This window comes from Pan paniscus, chromosome 17 (assembly GCF_029289425.2).
Source record: "Pan paniscus chromosome 17, NHGRI_mPanPan1-v2.0_pri, whole genome shotgun sequence".
Classification (NCBI taxonomy): Eukaryota; Metazoa; Chordata; class Mammalia; order Primates; family Hominidae; genus Pan; species Pan paniscus.
In genome coordinates, this window is record NC_073266.2 from 40,906,487 (window position 1) to 40,928,490 (window position 22,004).

Consider the following 22,004-nt stretch of genomic DNA (forward strand, 5'->3'; position numbering starts at 1 on the left):
TGCCCAGGCTGGTCTCGAACTCCTGGGCTCAAGTGATCCTCTTGCCTCAGCATCCCAAAGTGCTGGGATTACTGGTGTGAGCCACCACACCCAGCCATTGAATGTTACAGCTTTAACAGTGAAGGAAAGGAAGCAGGTCTGGTCTCATCATAAGAGAGTGATGATGAAAATTGAAAACAGTAGGGAGTGCAGGTGTTAAGTTGGAAGGCATGTTGGGAATCTCAAGGAAACTACATGCTTTGAAATAGCAACTGAATTCAATCTGAGGGCCTTCCAGGTTGAGACAATGCTCCTAATACTGCCATTATCCCTCTGTGTTTTAATTGAACACTGGAGAAACTTAATGTGCTACTTTATGCAATCTCCACATGAAGCTGTCATGTAATGCAGCCATTGATCTAGATATGGAAATTTTAATCCAAATTAATTTTTAAAGATATAGCTAGAAAGGTGATCCACCTTTCTCTGCCTCCAAAGGTAAACATTGAAAGGAAAATCAAGTATGTTTTTCTGGCCTCTTTGGGAGGTGGGGTGGCTGGGGAAGAGATTAAATAGTGATGAAACTTTTCTATTTAATTCTATTAAGGCTAGAAAACAAATGCATTAATGTTGATTTCTACTGTAAGACTTTGAGGGGGCTGGGCGCAGTGGCTCACGCCTGTAATCCCAGCACTCTGGGAGGCCGAGGCGGGCAGGTCATGAGGTCAGGAGATTGAGATGATCCTAGCTAACATGGTGAAACCCCATCTCTACTAAAAAAAAATACAAAAAATTAGCCAGGAGTGGTGGTGGGCGCCTGTAGTCCCAGCTACTTGGGAGGCTGAGGCAGGAGAATGGTGTGAACCCGGGAGGCGGAGCTTGCAGTGAGCTGAGATCACACCACTGCACTCCAGCCTGGGCGACAGAGTGAGACTCTGTCTCCAAAAATAAAAAACTTTCAGGGGTGTCATCATCAATAATACCACTTAATTATTCATTTCCTAATGTGTGCCTTCCCTCTTCACAGTTGATGCAGCAGTTATATCATGAATGTACGCTTGTCCATGCTGACCTCAGTGAGTATAACATGCTGTGGCATGCTGGAAAGGTGAGGAGCACATTTTGTTAACATTCAGATTTAATTACTGTAAGTAAAATTTAAAATGTAAATACATCAGTTCATGTTCTGTATTGAAATAGGTCTGGTTGATTGATGTCAGTCAGTCAGTAGAACCTACCCACCCTCACGGCCTGGAGTTCTTGTTCCGGGACTGCAGGAATGTCTCGCAGGTAGACGTGTAAACCAATATGCCTTCTTTTGTTGGATGTAACAGCTGCAGGTATTTTTCTCACTCCTAAGATAAGTAAGAGACCATATTCTTAGAAATTGAAGGAAGGGATACGGGCTGCTTTCAGGACAAGGATATAAAGATCAATTTGTCATATTTCATTTTGCAAGAATTTGATTCCATGTCTCACAGTTGGGTAAAATGTTCAAGGGGTGCCAGGCATGGTGGCTCATGCCTGTAATCCCAGCACTTTGGGAGGCTGAGGTGGGTGGATCATTTGATGTCAGAGGTTCAAGACCAGCCTGGCCAACATGGTGAAACCCCATCTCTACTAAAAATGCAAAATTAGCCGGGCATGGTGGCAGGCGCCTGTAATCCCAGCTACTTGGGAGGCTGAAGCAGGAGACTCACTTGAACCTGGGAGGCAGAGGCTGCAGTGAGCCAAGAACGTGCTACTGCACTCCACCCAGCCTGGGCAACAGAGTGAGGCTCCGTCTCAAAAAAAAAAAAATATGCCAGGTGCAGTGGTTCATGCCTGTAATCCCAGCACTTTGGGAGGCCAAGGTGGGTGGATCACCTGAGGTCAGGAGTTCAAGATGAGCCCGGCCAACATGGTGAAACGCTGTCTCTATGAAAAATACAAAAAAATTAGTTGGGTGCGGTAGCGTGTGCCTGTAATCCCAGCTAGTTGGGAGGCTGAGAAAGGAGAATCACTTGAGCCTGGGAATCGGAGGTTGCAGTGAGCCAAGGTTGCGCCATTGCACTCCAGCCTGGGTGACAGAGCAAGACTCCTTCTCCAAAAAAAAAAAAAAAAATGTTAAAGGGAATAAGCGAGTGTTTTGGCTCCTTGTATATAAGCAGTCGAGTAGACATTTAATGTGTGCATAGTGCTTAAACAGAAGCTGGTATATGGTGTGCCTGTATGCTTGCTGCCATTATTACCATTAAAAGAGGGACAGTCTCTATTGTGGGACAGTGTCTGATCACTGTCACTGTGAAGCATGGTAAGAAGATTAGGTGGCTGGGCATGGTGATTCACGCTTATAATCTCACACTTTGGGAAGCCAGGGAGGGAGGATTGCTTGAGCCCAGGAGTTTGAGACCAGCCTGGGCAACATAATGAGACTCCTATCTCTACAAAAAAATTTAAAAAGTAGCTGAGTGTGGTGGAACATGTCTGTAGTCCTAGCTGCTTTAACTGGGAGGCTGTTTTACTAGGGAGACTGAGGCAAGAGGATTGTTTGAGTCCAGAAGTTCAAGATTATAGTGAGCTATGATTGTGCCACTGCACTCCAGCCTGGATGACAGTGCTAGGCCCTGTCTCTTAAAAAAACAAAACATATATATATATGGTAAAATTTAGTAAGCACAGGGTTGGGTCACACTTGTTTGGCATTTCTAAGGGAAATGAATTGTTGGCAGTAGATTCAGATAGCAATGATCTTTCTAAAGGATAGAGTAACTTCATATTGGAAATAACCTCTGAGCCTGCTTGAAATTTTTAATTTCTGGGGTTTAGTGAAAGTATTTCCTTTACATATTCAAAGCAATGCCAAGTGGTTTTATTTATAGCACTCATTTTTATAGCTATAGAAGGTGCAGTGGTATGAGCTAAATCCAGAAGGCAGGATGGATGTGTGAGAGGATGAAAAGCAACTAGAACCTGAGCATAGTCCAGCTTGGAAGTAGGAAAATCGATGGTTGAGAAATGAGGCAAGGAATGTAGTGGCTCAAGAGAGCCTCCCTCCTTGGCCTCCCAAAGTGTTGGGATAACAAGGATAACAGGAGTGAGCCGCCATGCCTGGCTGAGCCAGTAATTTTTACTCTCTTAAAAACTAGGTTATTCCTAATGATTCTGCCTTTGAGTTGAAATTACTGTGTGTGTGTGCGTGTGCACACGTGCATGCATCTAAGTCTTTTTATAAATGTGCTGCTCCCTGTTTTTAGTTTATAAGAGAACATTGCTAATACTTCTTACTGACTTTCTTGTATTTCCTTACTAGTTTTTCCAGAAAGGAGGAGTCAAAGAAGCCCTTAGTGAACGAGAACTCTTCAATGCTGTTTCAGGCTTAAACATCACAGCAGATAATGAAGCTGATTTTTTAGCTGAGGTATGTGATAAACAGCTGTTTTTCACCTTGCTGGTCATGCAGAACTGCATAGAGGAGATAACTGGAACCCAGAGCTAGTTTTATCCTCCCTTTCCCCAAAAACAAAATTAATTTGAGATTTTTCTTTTCTTAAGATGTTTTTGGTTTTTTCTTTTTTTCTTTTTTTTTTTTGAGATGGAGTCTTGGTTTGTCACTCAGGCTGGAATGCAGTGGCGTGATCTTGGCTCACTGCAACCTCTGCCTCTTGGGTTCAAGCGATTCTCCTGCCTCAGCCTCCCGAGTAGCTGGGATTACAGGTGTGTGCCACCATGGTTGGCTAATTTTTGTATTTTTGGTAGAGACAGGGTTTCGCCATGTTGGCCAGGCTGGTCTTGAACTCCTGGCCTCAAGGGATCCACCCACCTTGGCCTCCCAAAGTGCTGAGATTACAGGCATGAGCCACTGTGCCCGGCCTGTTTTTTTCTATACTTAAAATTCAGAATACACACACAGCAAAACATTTCTTCACGGAGGGCACCATTTGGTTAAGATGGGCAAACTGTACATTTCCAGTAGACTCCTATTTCCCCTATTTAATGAATGAGGAAGTTGATGAACACTCTGAGTGATACAAAAAACAGTAACATGTGGTCCCTGCCCTTTACTAAACGTAGAAAGTTAGAAGTGCCTATCTTTGGAAATACCTGGTTATTATAATATCAGATCTAGAGAACCATGAAAAAGCTTCCTCCAGAGAAAGTCTCTTAAAATTGAACAAAATCTAAAAGGTGAAATAGCAGTTAATTATTCCCAACATTATACCAAAGCAGAGAGTGATTACTGAGTCTGTTCCAGAAATCCCCAGGATGACTTGAGTTTGGGTAAGCTGGGCCTAGCCTAAGGCTAGAGAGAAATAACAGAAAGATGGTAAATTCAGCTTCCAGCACAATACAGTTGCTCAGTAAGTAAGTGATACTGTTGTTTGATGAATGGTAGAATTTTCTTTTTCCTGTTTCTGGAATGTTTTATAGAATACATTTCAAAACATAGATGATTCCAATTGCTAGCTGGATAAAGATAGTAAATATTGACCCTTGCAATCAAGTTAAAAAAAATACACGTATGTATGACTATGTGTGTATACTTGGACGCACGCACACACACACACACACACACACACACACACACGCATAGTAATTTCAACTCAAAGGCAGAATCATTAGGAATAACCTAGTTTTTAAGAGAGTAAAAATTACTGGCTCAGCCAGGCATGGCAGCTCACTCCTGTTATCCCAACACTTTGGGAGGCCAAGGAGGGAGGATCTCTTGAGCCCAGGAGTTTGAGACCAGCCTGAGCAACATAAACTCCATTAAAAAATAAAAAATAAAAAAATTGGCTGGACACGGTGGCTCACGCCTGTAATCCTAGCACTCTGAGAGGCCAAGGCGGGTGGAACATCTGAGGTCAGGAGTTCGAGACCAGCCTGGGCAACATAGTGAAACCCGTCTTTACTAAAAATACAAAAATTAGCTGGCGTGGTGGCACATGTGTCCCAGCTACCAGGGAGGCTGAGGCAGGAGAATTGCTTGAACCCAGGAGGCAGAGGTTGCATTGAGCCGAGATTGCACCACTGCACTCCAGCCTGGACGACAGAGTGAGACTCCATCTCAAAAAAAGAAAAAAATTACTAGCACAATCTAAAATATGGTTTCTGTGAAAAGTAGGATTTTGACAAATGGATTCGATGTATTATTTTCGTAGATAGAAGCTTTGGAGAAAATGAATGAAGATCACGTTCAGAAGAATGGAAGGAAAGCTGCTTCATTTTTGAAAGATGATGGAGACCCACCACTACTATATGATGAATAGCACTAATATCCACTGCTTCAGTTTTAACACAGCAGTGATTGTCAGCTGCCAATAGCAAATGAAGTTATGGGTGACTTGAAATACCAAAACATGAGGAGTGGGCAATGGTGCTTCTGTGCTTTTCCCCCTTGTAACCCATGTGCCAGATGTGTGGAATTTTTAGCTCAGCATTGAGAGAATAAAATGTCACTACCTCTCATCTTATGAACAGGATAATATAATTCTTTAACAGCTATAGGTTATCTGGCTGAAGTAGACCTAATTTTATGTGACTTGTGGTGTAAAATGTCTTGATGATAATTTTTAAAACTTGGGTAACACTTCCAAATATGGGAGGAAAGGACAGATGTGTTTACAAGGGAGGATTTTACAACATACTTGCTTTATTCACCTCCCTGTTTTGTGTTGCGTCTTTCCTTGAATATTTTATTGGCCCAGAGTTAGCCTTTCTCAATTATGTTTCCAGACTGTGGCCATGATTCTAAAGGAAAATGTGTGCTCTTTAGTGGGTAGAACAAATGGAAATTTGGTTTCAGAATGGCTGACAGAAATCGACATAAGTCATGTAATTTTTGTTGATATATCATGAAAATGAACAGAATTCTTTTTCCATACTTACATCTAAGAAAAGGCATCATAGGTTTCTGAGAGAGATAACTATATAACAGCTTTTTAATTATCCAATCAACTTTCAGCTTTTCTACATTTAGGTAAAATGGTTAGGATATAACTCATGGTGTGGCTAATCTACATTTATCAATAAAATGTAAATTATCTGAAAGGACAGAATATAAGATTTAACCATGTTTGATGTATTTTAATTTAGTTAATGAAGCAAAATTCAGTTTATATTTCACTAGAACTGTGTACTTGATTGATTTTCAGAGAAATATCACAAATTAGAAATATTAAATCTAAGGATGAAAGGTATATATAAAACAATTTGGGGGCCAGGCACGATGGCTCAAACCTGTAATCCCAGCACTTTGGGAGGCCAAGGCGGGTGGATCACTTGAGGTCAGGAGTTCAAGACCAGCCTTGGCAAATGGCGAAACCCTGTCTCTACTAAAAATACAAAAATTAGCCGGGTGTGGTGGCACTTCTCTGTAATCTCAGCTTCTCAGGAGGCTGAGACAGGAGAATCGCCTGAACCCGGGAGGCGGAGGTTGCAGTGAGCTGAGATCATGCCACTGCACTCCAGCCTGGGTGACAGAGGGGAAACTCCGTCTCCAGGAAAAAAAAAAAAAACCAATTTGGATACCAAATTAATCAACTAATTTGAGCTATCTGGCCTTACTCTTAGTAGTTTTTAGTACGTGCTGGACACCACTTTTAAAAAGCAATCACTGTGCTAGAAAAGTATATTGGCTTTGTTAGGATTAAAGTTCATTAACTTCAATGTAATCATGCCTCCTATTACTGAAGTCAGATTGGAACCACTAAAGATCCAAACTTTCTGTCTGGTAATAGAAAGTAAAAATCTAGACATCATTTACATTTGAGAAAGCTGTTTTTAACATTATTTTAAAATGCCAAATATGTTCTTTCTAGAAAAATATTTGTTTTTGTTGGATAGCTTTTAATTACATTTCAGAGAGGTGTAATTTTGGGTAGATGCTCATTACATTTTTGAAAGGTTTACTATTCCAAAATAAAGATTTAGATGACTGGTGATACTGGCTTTACAGAAATTTCAGAGAACTAATTTTTAAAATCTTTAGCATTTAAAACTTTTTTTGTTTTGTTTTCTGACATATTCTGACAAAGAGCAGCAAACCACTGCTGTGTGGCATTCTTGGAGTGTGCTGTGAATGTGCTTTTTAAGAAATTAAAAAGAGATCATTTTAAAATTGGTTCTTTGTGTGGTATCTTCGTGTTCCTTATATTAACTTATGTCCTGGTACCAAGTTGCTGTTTCTGTATAAAGTTAAGCAATGCTATTTTAAGTAGATTATTCCCCCTCAACTTCTCATTGTTAGATTTCAATCGCAAATGGCCTACTTCACATTACAAATAGGTTCCCCCACCCCACACCTTGTAGATTAGAGAGTAGATTTTTTTCCCATAGTAGAAAAAGAAAGTGAAAAATACTGGTTTGCTAAGTAAATAAAAAATCAAATACCGGCTGGGCGTGGTGACTCACACCTGTAATCCCCATACGTTGGGATGCTGAGGCAGGATGATCACTTGAGCCTAGGAGTTTGAGATCTGCCTGAGCAGCATAGCAGACCTCATCTCTACAAAACATGAGGTGGGTGTGGTGGCATGCATCTCTGCTCCCAGCTACTTGGGAGGCTGAGGCAGGAGGATTCTTAGAGCTCAGGAGATCAAGCCTGCAGTGAGCTATGATCACACGACTACATTCCAGCCTGGGTGATAGATAAAGACTTGGTCTCAAATAAATTAATAAAATGAAAATATATAAAATACGGAAATAGGGATATTTTATCTCACATTAAGTTATCAAAATAAGGATGACTAGATAACTTTTATTTCAACAAGATAATTACCAGTTTCCTTTTCATAAAAATTAGTTTTTCTTGCTTACAAAAGTAAGTTATTTATTTGAATTTAAATATTGTAGGAATTCAGAAATGTTCAAGTAAAAGTCCCTCGGCCAGGCGCAGTGGCTCAGGCCTGTAATCCCAGCACTTTGGGAAGCCGAGGTGGGCAGGTCACCTGAGGTCAGGAGTTTGAGACCAGTCTGGCCAACATGGTGAATTCCTGTCTCTACTAAAAATACAAAAATTAGCCGGGTGTGGTGGCACATGCCTGTAATCCCAGCTACTTGGGAGGCTAAGGCAGGAGAATCACTTGAGCCCAGGAGGCAGAGGAGCTGAGATGGTGCCACTGCACTCCAGCCTGGGCAACAGAGCAAGACTCTGTCTCAAAAAAAAAAGTAAAAGTCCTTCATATTCCAAAGACCATTGTTTATAGTGTGGCATACATCCCTGCAATTTTTTTCCCCTCAGCATATGGTATTTCCTTTTTTAAAAAACCTTTGAACAAAAAGCAGGATGAAGCGAGGCAGCTGATGGGGAAATGTTGAGCACGGGAGACTCTAAGGAAGATGAAGACAATAGGCCCTAAGATGTGTTAGGAGTACATTTCTTACTGCTCATTCGGGCTCTGGGCATCAGAAGAGATTGTTTTCTGCACCTTTTGAAATTCCAAGCTCTATAGGAGCAGAGAAAAGCTCATCTGATTATATTTTCAAACCTTGATCCTTAGGTTTTTGAAGACAATATTTTTCTATTGGATTTTTGTCAGGATTACATAAAAATAAGTTATCAAAGTGTGTTTTATACTTGGAGACATCAATTTACTAATTTGAAAGCCTCTTGTTTTTATTCTTTTCCGATTTGTTTCCAATGTAAAAATAATACAAGGTTGCATTTGGAACAGCATTACTTTTACCATCCTAAGCTTTCCGACTTTCTCCCAGACTTGGCTAGCTTTTTGAGGAGTTAAGATCAAATTTGGTAGATAAGAAAGTGGCAGATGGAGGGGTGGGGAAGGTGGGGTATTCATTACAGAATACATGAGTGAGCTACTACAGATAGCTCTATAAACATGAGGGAAAAAAATCTGCCACAGGTCTCGGCAGCTTGGGTGGTGGGAGGAGCAGCAGCAGCTGGTGAGCCCAGCTTCCAGAAGGCTCTGGTTTCGCCATTGCCCATAGGCACCCGGCAGGCCCCCTCCCCACCACCAACATGCCCAAGAGGAAGGTCAGCTCAGCCAAGAGGGCCGTGAAGGAAAAACCCAGGAGGAGATGGGCACAGTTGTCCCCTAACCCTGCTCCTGCAAAAGTAGAAACGAAGCCAAAAACGAAGGCAGCAGGAAAGGACAAACCTTCAGACCTAAAAGTGCACACAAAAGGGAAAGGGGGAGCAAAGGGAAAACAGGCTGAAGCTTGAGTCCCTGCCCACCTCCATTCCTATCTTGTCTAGCATGTTTAATTGGCAATAAGTTTTTTTGACTCTAAGTCTCTTGGCCATAGGGGCCCCACTAGGGGACATGAGGGACCCAGGGCCTGTAGCATGCCACCCTGGCATCAATATGGGCCAGAATGAAAGCTTGGCCATCAACACTGCCTCTGGGATGCGTTGACAAAAAAAGAGAAAATATAAACTAAAAAAAAAAAAAAAAAAAAATTAGAAGCCCCCAACAGAATGGATCTCTCTCTTGGCCAAAGGGAATCCAAACAACAACTGCAACAGCCTGAAAACCTAGTTCAGGTCATGACAGGAAGCTGGGAGTCAGTCACACCTCGCCATACCTTCCCCCACTTTGGAATTCAGGCACAGCTGACCAAGCAAAAGGGCTTCACAACTTTGGAAAGGAAAACCTTTTGGCCGATTCCAAAGGGAATGCGTTAAGGCTGCTCTACTTTCTGTTACCTGGTTTTACCACTTTTAGGCCCGTTAATGGTGATCTTATTGTTAGTATTTGGCCCATTGGACTGAGCATGATGGCTCACACCTGTAATCTCAGCACTTTGGGAGGCTGAGGCAGGCAGATCATGAGGTCAAGAGATTGAGACCATCCTGGCCAATATGGTGAAACCCTGTCTCTACTAAAAATACAAAAATTGGCTGGGCATGGTGGCACACACCTGTAGTCCCAGGTACTCAGGAGGCTGAGGCAGGAGAATTGCTTGAACCTGGGAGGCGGAGGTTGCAGTGAGCCGAGATCACACCACTGCACTACAGCCTGGTGACAGAGCGAGACTCTGTCTCAAAAAATAAATAAAATAATAAAAATATTTGGCCTATGCGTATTCAACTTCCTTATAAAGTTTATATCTTCTAGGTTACAGCAACTCCATGTAAAGATGATGGTGATGCAAGGATTTCAGCCAATTCCTGTCTCACCATGGGACTCTCCTGCTAATGCAGCCTGGGGATCCTTAGACCAGCAGCCAGAGATTTCCAATCCTTTGGTAGGCAGGGCCAGCGCCCTTAAATCAGCAAGAAGAAGACACAGATGACTGACCTCCTCCCTCATCAACCCTTAAGAATAAGGGATGGAAATCTCTGAAGGGGGAATGAGATAGGAAGATCACTGGGTGCTCGCAAGAGGATGGAAGAATCCACACAAGAGCTTAAACAAGAGCTAGGCAAAGAAACTGTGAGATAACAGAAAACCCAAAATCAGGAGGAGAAGGCTGGGTTTGGTGGCTCATGACTGTAATCCCAGCACTGTGGGAGGCTGAGGAGGGCAGATCACCTGAGGTCAGGAGTTCGAGACCAGCCTGTGCAATATGGTGAAACCCCTTCTCTACCAAAAATACAAAAAAAAAAAAAAAAAAAAAAAAATAGCTGGGCATGGTGGCATACGCCTGTATTCCAGCTACTCGGGAGGATCACTTGAGCCCAGGAGACAAAGGTTGCAGTGAGCCGAGATCACGCCACTGCACTCCAGCCTTGGCAACAGAGACAGGGTGACATGTCCATGACTCTTCAGTGCAAACCCAAATCAGGGAGAAAGGGGGTGGTACCTGGGGGTGTGGGACAGAGGGGGGGTCCCTGAAATCCCCCCTCTTCCAGAATACCTAATGATTATTTCACCCCCTAATTAAAGAAACACCCATAAAATTAGAAACCCAAACTCCCTGCGTGTGACTCATTCTCACAAACATGCCTGCACTTCTCTCTTCAGTGCATACTGTCACTTTACAATAAAAGCTTTTTGCCTTTCCCTTCATTCTGACTTGTCCCTGAATTCTTTCTCGAAAAGGTGTCAAGAACCTGGAAACCAACTGGGGCGGGGGTCTCACCAGCATCTGGAGACCCTCCTGAAACTTCTGGAAACCATAGGGGAAAAAAAAGCAGAAATCACCCACAGTACAAGACAATCACCATATACATTACTCCTGACACTTGTTATATACATATGTACATGCAAATGCAAATGTAGAAAGAAACATGCATTCAGGCCTGGCACGGTGGCTCACGCCTGTAATACCAGCACTTTGGGAGGCCAAGGTGTGTGGATCACCTGAGGTCAAAAGTTCAAGCCCAGCCTGGCCAACACGGCAAAACCCCGTCTCTACTAAAAATACAAAAATTAGCTGGGCATGGTGGCAGGCGCCTGTAATCCCAGCTACTTGGGAGGCTGAGGCAGGAGAATCACTTGAACCTGGGGGGTGGAGGTTGCAGTGAGCCGAGATCGCACCACTGCACTCCAGCCTGGACCACAGAGGGAAATTCCATCTCAAAAAAAAAGAAAGAAAGAAAAAGAAGAAAGAAAGAAAGAAAGAAAGGAAGAAAGAAAAGAGAGAAAGAAAGAAAGAGGCATTCAAACATAAAACACTTCTGAAATGAAAAAGCAGGTTCCAAAACAGTGATACATAGTCAAGATTTGCCAGCAAATACATACTTTAGAAATAGCTCTTTGTAAATATTATTCATCCTCATTTTAAAGCAAAAAGGACTTTAGAAAGTTTAAAGAACAAAGTAAAAGCCACCTGAAAACATGTCAAGTAGTGAGAGCCACTATACAAATTTGGCTACATATGCCTTCAGACATCTGTCATAGAGTCTAACAAAGACTATAAAACAAAAATTAAAGCAAACAAAACTCAGCAAAACAGAAAAGCGGAACTTAAAACAAAAATAAGAATAAAAATAAACAGAAAAGCCTATGTGTTGTTTTAGGTTTTAGAAACTGTCAGACGCACATTTTAAGCTGCTGTAAAAGGAAAACAAGCATGTCAAGTGCTTATCTTAAACACCAGGAGTTATATTGAGCTTTTTTGGTGGCTCCGGAAACACTGGCTCATAGTAAACTAAGAAAGGAGAAGAAAAACAAACTAATGAACTAAGCGCTGATTCAGTAACCCCAGAAGTGGGCAGGGCAGCCAGGTATCCATCAAGGGTAGAGCTGGCTCGAGGCTGCACTTAAGCTTTCCCCCTATTTTAGTTGACCTGTTCCTAGGTCAGAGTCCCCTCCAGGGCCCCAGGACTGCCTCTAGCAGGCTCTGTACCCCAGATTTTACTGTCCCAGTCCTGAATCTGCCTTAAAAAAAGTTTTAACAGCTTTTCGGCTTCTTAGCTTTCCTTTTCTGCTCAGCGTCTCAACCTCTCAGTCACCGCTTTCAAAGCAGCAAGTTCATTGTGGAACAAAGCGGCAGCAAATGTCAGCTTCCGGCGGGCTGAAGTGGCTCATGCCTGTAATCCCAGCACTGTGAGAGGCCGAAGCGGGTGGATCACGAGGTCAGGAGTTCAAGACCAGCCTGGCCAACATGGTGAAACGCCATCTCTACTAAAGATACAAAAAATTAGCCGGGTGTGGTGGCAGGCACCTGTAATCCCAGCTACTTGGGAGGCTGAGGCAGGAGAATCGCTTGAATCCAGGAGGCGGTGGTTGCAGTGAGTCAAGATGGCACCATTGTACTCCAGTCTGGGCGACAGGGCAAGACTCCATCTCAAAAAAAAAAAAGTGAGCCTCCCTTCTCCAGGCTTCCCTCTCTACAGAATCACGGCTTCTCAGGTTCTAGCTGCCTTGTTCTCCAATGGCTTCACAAAAGGTAAAAGAACTGCCTTCACAATTAATGAAAATGAAGATCTTAATTTGCTAATTGTTTTCTCATATTTTAATGTTTTCGGGTTCCACCTGTGCCAAAACTTGAGGATTCATGAGAAAATCTTTTATTTTGATTTTAATATTTTATTTTAATTTAGTTTATTTATTTATTTATTTATTATTTTTTTGAGACGGAGTCTCACTCTGTCGCCCAGACTGGAGTGCAGTGGCGCAATCTTGGCTCACTGCAAGCTCCGCCTCCCGGGTTCAAGAGATTCTCCTGCCTCAGCCTCCCGAGTAGCTGGGATTACAGGCGCACGCCCCCACGCCCGGCTAATTTTTATATCTTTAGTAGAGACGGGGTTTTACCATGTTGGCCAGGATGGTCTCGATCTCTTGACCACAGGTGATCCGCCCGTTTCGGCCTCTCAAAGTGCTGGGATTACAGGCATGAGCCACCGTGCCTGGCCTTGATTTAGTTTATTAACAGTTCATATTCAGGTTTGAATTTCACAACTAACTAGTGGTCCCCATGTGTTTGTCTGTGAACAGGTGTCAGTTTGGCTGAAAATAATCACGTGAGGGGTTTACTAAAAGTATACGTTCCCAAGCAAGGATGTCAGAATAGGGCCTAGGAATCTGAATTTTAAGAAATAGCACTTTTTTCTTTCTTTCTTTCTTTTTTTTTTTTTTTGAGATGGAGTCTTGCTCTGTCACCCAGGCTGGAGTGTAGTGGCTTGATCTCGGCTCACTGCAATTTCTGCCTCCTGAGTTCAAGTGATTCTCCTGCCCCAGCTTCCTGAGTAGCTGGGATTACAGGTGTGTGCCACTACACCAGGCTAATTTTTATATTTTTAGTAGAGATGGGGTTTCATATGTTGAACAGGCTGGTCTCAAACTCCTGACCTCAAGTGATCCACCCATCTTGGCCTCCCAAAGTGCTGGGATTACAGGTGTGAGCCACCGCACCCGGCCAGAAATAACATTTCTGATGCTCACTGAAGTCTGAGGGAGAAAAAAAAGTCATGACTAACCCTGAAATGCAATGAAAAAGAAAAAAAAAAAGGCTGGGCACAGTGGCTCATGCCTGTAATCCCAGCACTCTGGGAGGCTGAGGCGGATGGATCACAAGATCAGGAGATCAAGACCATCCTGGCTAACACGGTGAAACCCTGTCTCTACTAAAAATACAAAAAATTAGCTGGGCTTGGTGGCAGGCGCCTGTAGTCTCAGCTACTCTAGAGGCTGAGGCAGCAGAATGGCGTGAACCCGGGAGGTGGAGCTTGCAGTAAGCCAAGATTGCGCCACTGCACTCCAGCCTGGGCGACAGAATGAGACTCTGTCTCAAAAAAAAAAAAACAAAAGCCCATTGCTAGTTGTTAACCCAATATTCATTTCTACCTTCTTGCCTACCAAAACCTCCAGTTTCTACAGGGCATGATATATTCAGCTACAAACTTCATTTCCCAAACTCCCTTGCAGCTAGGGTGGCTACTAGACACAATTTTGGCCAATAAGATGAAACAGAAGTCACTGAGTGAGAGCCTTTTAGAAAGTTCTTTTGCCCTTCACTCTTCCCCTTCTTCCTGCCTGGGGACTGTGGGCCCCATCTGAGAAGCAAGCAACCATTTTGCAATTATGATGTGATGAGCATGAGTGGAAGTCACACTATAGGGATAGATGGGTAAGGGGAGTGAAAGGAGTGTGAATCCCTGAGGCATCATAGAACCTCAGTAACAGGCCTAGATGGATTGCCTGCAGACTTTTTATTCCTAGAGAAAAAATAAAGTCCTGTTTGGTTGTTACTGTGAGTTGGTATTTCTTGCAGTTACTTTCAGTGAATGTAATTCTAGCTGATACAATAGCTGGACAATCAAGACAGGGAATAAGATGGAACCATACAAGACCCAGAATAGCCAATGCTAGCCTAAGCAAAAAAACAAAACTGGGGGAATCACATTATCTGACTTCAAATTATACCACAGAGCTATAGTAACCAAAACAGCATGGTACTGGCATAAAAACAGACACACAGACCAATGGAACAGAATAAGAACCCAGAAACAAATCCTCACACCTCCTTTGACCTTTGTCAAAAATGAGTTCACACCAGTGAACTCATTACTAGTGAACTCATTTTTGACAAAGGTGCCAAAAACATACACTGGGGAAAGGACAATCTCTTCAATAAATGGTGCTGGGAAAACTGGATATCCATATGCAGAAGAATGAAACTATACCCCTATCTCTCACCAAATACAAAAATCAAATCAAAATGGACTAAAGACTTAAATCCAAGACCTCAAACTGTGAAACTACCACAAGAAAACATTGGGGAAAATTTCCAGGACATTAGTCTGGGTAAAAATTTCTTGAGTAATTCTCCAAAGGTAACCAAAGCAAAAATGGACAAATGGGATCACATCAAGTTAAAAAGCTTCTGCACAGCAAAGGAGACAATCAACAAAGTGAAGAGACAACCCACAGAATGCGAGAAAATACTACCCATCTGACAAGGGATTAATAACCAGAATATATAAGAAGCTCAAACAACTTCAATAGAAAAAAATCTAGTAATCTGATTTAAAAAATGGGCAAAACATTTGAACAGACATTTCTCAAAAGAAGACATACAAATAGCAAACTGGCATATGAAAACATGCTAAACATCACTGATTATTAGAGAGATGTAAATCAAAATGACAATGAGATATCATCTCACCCCAGTTAAAATGGCTTATATCCAAAAGACAGGCAATAACAAATGCTGGCAAGGAGATGGAGAAAAGGGAACTCTTTATTTATATATATATATATATATATATATATTTTTTTTTTTTTTTGAGACAGAGTTTTGCTTTTGTTGCCCAGGCTGGAGTACAATGGCATGATCTTGGCTCACTGCAACCTCCACCTCCTGGGTTCAAGTGATTCTCCTGCCTCAGCCTCCTGAGTAGCTGGGATTACAGGCATGTGCCACCATGCCCGGCTAATATTGTATTTTTAGTAGAGACGGGGTTTCTCCATGTTGGTCAGGCTAGCCTTGAACTCCCAACCTCAGGTGAGCTGCCTGCCTCAGCCTCCCAAAGTGCTGGGATTACAGGCGTGAGCCATCACTCCCAGCTGAAAAGGGAACGCTTGTATGCTGTTGGTATGAATGTAAATTAGTACAACCATTATGGAGAACAGTTTGAAGATTCCTCAAAAAAACTAAAAAAAGAGGGCTATACCTGTAATCCCAGCACTTTGGGAGACTGAGGTGGGAAGATTGCTTGAGCCCAGGAGTTCGAGACCAGCCTGGGCAACATAGTGAGACCCCCATCTCTCTCTCTCTCTCTTTTTTTTTTTTTAAGTAAATACAGGTGTGGTGGCTCCCACCTGTAATCCCAGCACGTTGGGAAGCCAAGGCAGGCAGATCACTTGAGGTCAGGGGTTTGAGACCAACCTGGCCAACATGGTGAAACCCTGTCTCTACTAAAAATACAAAACAAAAAAATTAACTGCGTATGGTGGCACGTGCCTATAATCCCAGCTACTTGGGAGGCAGAGGCAGGAGAATCACTTGAACCCAGGAGGTGGAGGTTGCAGTGAGCCAAGATTGTACCACTGCACTCCAGCCTGGGTGACAGAGTGAGAATCTGTCTAAAAAAAAAAAAAAAAAAAAGGAAAGAAAGAAAGAAAGAAAGAGAAAGAAAGAAAGAAAAATAGCTATAAGAGTATAATTGGATTGTTTGCAACACAAAGGATAAGTGCTTCAGGGGATGGATACCTCATTGTCCATGACGTGGTTATTATGCATTGCATGCGTGTATCAAAACATCTCTTATACCCTACAAATATATACACCTGTGTACCCACAAAAAGTAAAAATTAAAGAAAACATGGAATAAGAAATGAGAGGGCTCTGTGTAGAATGTCTGCAAAATGATGTGGAGTATACTATACAAACTACATAATTAACAAAAACCTGGAAGAAGCTGGGCACAGTGGCTCATGCCTGTAATCCTAGCACTTTGGGAGGCCAAGGCAGGCAGATCACTTGAGGTCAGGAGTTCGAGACCAGCCTGGCCAACATGGTGAAACCCCATCTCTACTAAAAAATACAAAAATTAGCCATGCGTGGTGGTGCATGCCTGTAATCCCAACTACTCCGGAGGGTGAGGCACAAGAATCACTTGAACCCAGGAGACAGAAGTTGCAGTGAGCCAAGATCATGCCACTGCTCTCCAGCCTGGGTGACAGAGCAAGACTCCATCTCAGAACAAAACAAAACAAAACAAAACAAAAACCTGGAAGAGCTTAAACATACAATAAAAGCATAGTCCCTTTTATCAACAACCACAAAAAATGAAAGGCAATTAAAAACTCCAGGAAAAACAAGCCAAAAACTTATCTTTGTTTTCTGTTGCTAACAGAATACCATATCCTGGGTAATTTATAAAGAAAAGAAATTTATTCCTTACAGTTCTGAAATCTGGGAAGTCCAAGAGCATGGTACTGGCATCTTGTGAGGGCCTTCTTGCTGCATCTTAACATGGTAGAGGGTATCATGTGGTGGGACAGCAAGAGTGTGTGTGTCAGTGTGTCAGTTCAGGTCTTTCCTCCTTTTCTTTTTTCTTTTCCTTTCTTTCTTTTTCTTTCTTTTTTTTTTTGAGACAGAGTATCGCTCTGTTGCCCAGGCTGGAGTACAGTGGCACAATCTTGGCTCACTGCAACCTCCGCCTCCTGGGTTCAAGTGATTCTCCTGCCTCAGCCTCCCAAGTAGCTGGGACTACAGGCGTGTACCACCATGTCCAGCTAATTTATTTGTATTTTTAGTAGAGACGGGTTTTCACCATGTTGACCAGGCTGGTCTCAAACTCCTGACCTCTGCTGATCTGCCCACCTTGGCCTCCCCAAATACTGGATTACAGGCATTAGCCACCACACTTGGCCTCCTCCTTTTTTTATAAAGCCACCTGGGGTCCCTATCCTGATGACCTCATCTAATCCTAATTACTTCCCAAAGGCCTCACCTCCAAATACCAACAATATATGAATTTGGGGATTAAGTTTCCAACACTAGAAATTTGGAGGGCATGTTCAAACCATAGGAAAGCTGTATAACAAAGCCAGCTTTTAGTATAAGCAAACCAAAATGTAGTATGATATTTGAGCAAATGGTACAGGATTTTGACCATTCTCTTTCAAATGTTCGAGTTAAGCAATGAAAGATTACATTTCTTTTTCCAAAGACTCAATCATTATATGGTTGTATATATTGTTAAAAATAGTAGTATTTTTGCCTGGGTGCAGTGGCTCATGCCTGTAGTCCCAGCACTTTGGGAGGCTGAGGTGGGCAGATCACCTGAGGTCAGGAGTTCGAGACCAGCCTGGCCAACATGGCAAAACCCCGTCTCTACTAAAAATACAAAAATTAGCTGGGCGTGTTGGCAGATGCCTGTAATCCCAGCTACTCAGGAGGCTGAAGCAGGAGAATTGCTTGAATCCAGGAGGCGGAGGTTGCAGTGAGCTGAGATTGTGCCATTGCACTCCAACCTGGGTGACAAGAGTGAAAACTCCATCTCAAAAACAAACAAACAAACAAACAAATAAAAATAATAGTATTTTAAACACTATATCCAAGATCAAGGTACCAGCTAAAAAGAAAAAAAGGAAAAAAAAATTTTTTTATTGCTTTTTTTAAAAAGGTGTGGTCTTGTTATGTTGCCCAGGCTAGTCTTGAGCTCCTGGGCTCAAGTAATTCTCCTGCCTCAGCCTTTCAAGTAGTTGAGACTATAGGTGCATGCCACTGTATCTGGCTTTAGTTTTCAAATTTTAGAATTAATCGTTACACAAGTCACTGAATTTATACTTATGGAATGTAAATGTCCTAAACCATAACAATGTGTATTAGTTAGTGTTCTCCAGAGAAAGAGAATATATATATTCCAAATATACATATATATATTCCAAATATACATATATATATATTCCAAAGAAATAGAATATATATATATGCCCACCATGTATACACACATGCTGGACACCCCAGAAAAGCCTGCATTTCAGTGTAGGTCTAAAGGCAGGGAAACAAACTGATGTCTGAATTCAAAGGCTGTCAGGCAGCCAGAATTCTCTTTTTTTCGGGGGAAGTTCAGCCTTTTTGTTCCATTCAGGCCTTTGTTCTATTCAGCTGATTGGATGAGGCCCACTCACATTAGGAAGGGTCATCTGCTTTACTCAGTTCACTGATAAATGATAAATCATCCAAAAACATCCTCACAAACACACCCAGAATAGTGTTTGACCAAATACCTGGGCATACCCTGTGGCTCAGTCAAGTTGACACATGAAATTAATCATCACACAATGTAATGGCAGGTAGGGAGGAGGGAGGAGAGAAGGGGAGGGCAGTATAAGGATTCACATCTCCCCATTTTATACAGTGGGGAGACACTAGAACTTCCTAACCCTGATGGATTAAAAAATGTAATTCAATGGATATTATAAAAAGTTATGCAAGTAAATACTAGAAGAATGAAAAATATAACAAAAATTGAGAGGTATGGAGGAAAAGAAAGTGAGAGGCAGATCAATGCACTAAATTCCTCATCTTCTTCTTCTTCTTCTTCTTCTTATTATTATTGAGACAGTCTTACTTTGTCACCCAGGCAGGAGTGCAGTGGCACAATGTTGACTCACTGCAATCTCTGTCTCCTGGGTTCAAGCAATTCTCCTGCATCAGCCTCCTGGGTAGCTGGGATTACAGGCATGCACTACCACACCCAGCTAATTTTTGTATTTTTAGTAGAGATGGGGTTTCACCATGTTGGCCAGGCTGGGCTTGAACTCCGGACCTCAGGTGATCCGTCCGCCTCAGCCTCCCAAATTGCTGGGCATGCAGGCATGAGCCACTGCGCCTGGCCATTTTTTATAGCAGGTGTGTTAGTCCGTTCTTGTGCTGCTATAAAGATATCCCCAAGGCTAGGTGATTTATAAATAAAAGAGGTTTAATTGGCTCGCAGTTCTGCAGGCTGTACAGGAAGCGTGGTGCCAGTGAAGAGGAGCTGACGTCTCACTTGGCAAGAGTTGGAACAAAAGAGAGAGTGGGGAGGAGGTGCCACAAGCAGATCTCAGGAGCACTCACTCACTATCGGGAGGACAGCACCCAGGGAATAGCTCTAAACCATTCATGAGAAATTTGCCTCCATGATCCAGTCACCTCCAACCAGGCCCCACCTCCAATATTGGGGATTACAATTCAACATGAGATTTGGAGGGGATAACATCCAAACTATATCCTCAGGAAATAACAGATACTTCTGAAGCTGATAAAACAAGATAAGTATATGAGAGTTATGCTGTGACCATCAGGGCTAAAACCAGAAATTGGTGACAATGGTTTCTTCTGGGTCGTGCCACTGAGTATTGTTGGGGAAGAAGGAGAGATTTTTTTTTTTCACTTGCTATTTTTCCATACTATTGAAATTCTTTAACATGCATGCATTTCTTTCATAATTACAATATAGTGTGATTTTATTTTGTAATTTTTGACTCCTTGGAGTTTGATAACTAGCTGGTCTGGGGAGCCATTGAGCTAGACAGTCTCTGGAAATGTTTCGGAGTTTAAAACTCCTGTGACCCCAGCAGAGTCACAGGCAGGGGCGAAGTGCCTACTGGTAGTTCTGTGGGTTTTGATGTAAAAACAAGTCTTTAGATTTTTTTTTTGCTTAAATGTTTGCTTAAATGATCTTCTAAGACAGCTAAATGCAATTAAAAGAACAATGTTTTGAGATTGCTTAATGAGTTTTTTAAAATACAAGTTTTGACTGGGTGCAGTGGCTCATGCCTGTAATCCCAGCACTTTGGGAGGCTGAGGCGGGTGGATCACCTGAGATTGGGAGTTTGAGACCAGCCTGACCAACATGGTGAAACCCCATCTCTACTAAAAATAGAAAATTAGCCAGGCGTGGTGGCGCCTGCCTGTAATCCCAGCTACTCGGGAGGCTGTGGCAGGAGAATCGCTTGAACCAGGGAGGTGGAGGTTGCGGTGAGCCGAGATGGCGCCATTGCTCTCCACCCTGGGCGACAAGAGCGAAACTCTGTTTCAAAAAAAATAAAAACAAAAACAAAATCAAACCAAGTTTTTATTTCCAATAAAAGTGAATTTAACTTATTTAATTTTATTTACAAATTATTCCCAGGTCTAGCTTTGACTTTAAAAAGTGAATTTTAAATGTTAAACATATGAATTATTCTAATTTGTATTATAAACTTTAATTTTCCTCTGAAAATCAAATCAAGAGCAGGGAAAAGCATGCCAGTAATGAAAAGAAACCAAAACAGGTACAGCTTTGCATCCTTTCTTCAATTTAATGTTTAAAGATGTAACCGCCCAAAGGGTTCACCTTGCCTGCTGCCTAGACAGAACCGATTTGTCAAGACAGTGGAATTGCAATGAAGAAAGAGTAATTTCACTCAGAGCTGGCTGTGAGGGAGACGGGAGTTTTATTATTACTTAAATCAGTTTCCTCAAGCATTTGGGGATCAGAGTTTTTAAAGATAGTTTGGTGCTGGGTGTGGTGGCTCATGCTTGTAATCCCGGCACTTTGGGAGGCTGAGGCAGGCGGATCACCTGAGGTCAGGAGTTTAAGACCAGCCTGGCCAACATGGTGAAACCCCATCTCTACTAAAAATACAAAAAATTAGCTGGGCGTGGTGGCACGTGCCTGTAAACCCAGCTACTCGGGAGATTGAGGCTGGAGACTCACTTGAACCCAGGAGGCGGAGGTTGCAGTGAGCTGAGATTGTGCCACTGCACTCCAGCCTGGGCAACAGAGTGAGACTCCATCACAAACAAACAAACAAACATAATTTGGCAGGTAGGGGCTCAGGAAGCAGAGTGCTGATTGGTCAAGGTTGGAGATGGAATCCTAGGGGGGTCGAACTGAGGTTTTCTTGCTGTTTTCTACTCCTAGATGGGATGGCAGAACTGATTGGCCCAGATTACCAGTCTGGATGGTGTCAGCTGATCCATCCAGTATAGGATCTACAAAATATCTCAAACACTGATCTTAGGTTTTACAATAGTGATGCTATCCCCAAAAGCAATTTGGGGCGGTTCAGACTCTTGGAGCCAGAGGCTGCATGACCCCAAAACCGTAATTTCTAATCTTGTAGCTAACTTGTTAGTCCTGCAAAGGCAGACTGGTCCCCAGGCAAGAAGGGAGTCTTTTCGGGAAAGCACTATTATTAATTTTGTTTCAG

The 22,004-nt window shown here is 42.5% G+C and overlaps 1 protein-coding gene across 2 annotated transcripts in view; it reads left to right on the plus strand.

The window, feature by feature from the left end:
* Window positions 1–7,081, plus strand: part of RIOK3 (RIO kinase 3) — a 30,371-nt gene extending 23,290 nt beyond the window's left edge. Inside the window, exons 10-13 of one of the 2 annotated variants that reach the window (XM_008955753.4) lie at window positions 1,007–1,087; window positions 1,180–1,269; window positions 3,272–3,379; window positions 5,121–7,081. In XM_008955753.4, coding sequence (XP_008954001.1) covers window positions 1,007–1,087; window positions 1,180–1,269; window positions 3,272–3,379; window positions 5,121–5,228 — 387 coding nt within the window. In that variant the 3' untranslated portion in view covers window positions 5,229–7,081. The remainder of the gene's footprint in view (window positions 1–1,006; window positions 1,088–1,179; window positions 1,270–3,271; window positions 3,380–5,120) is intronic. The other variant, XM_034943446.3, reaches the window with a different exon arrangement.
* Window positions 7,082–22,004: the final 14,923 nt, after the last annotated feature.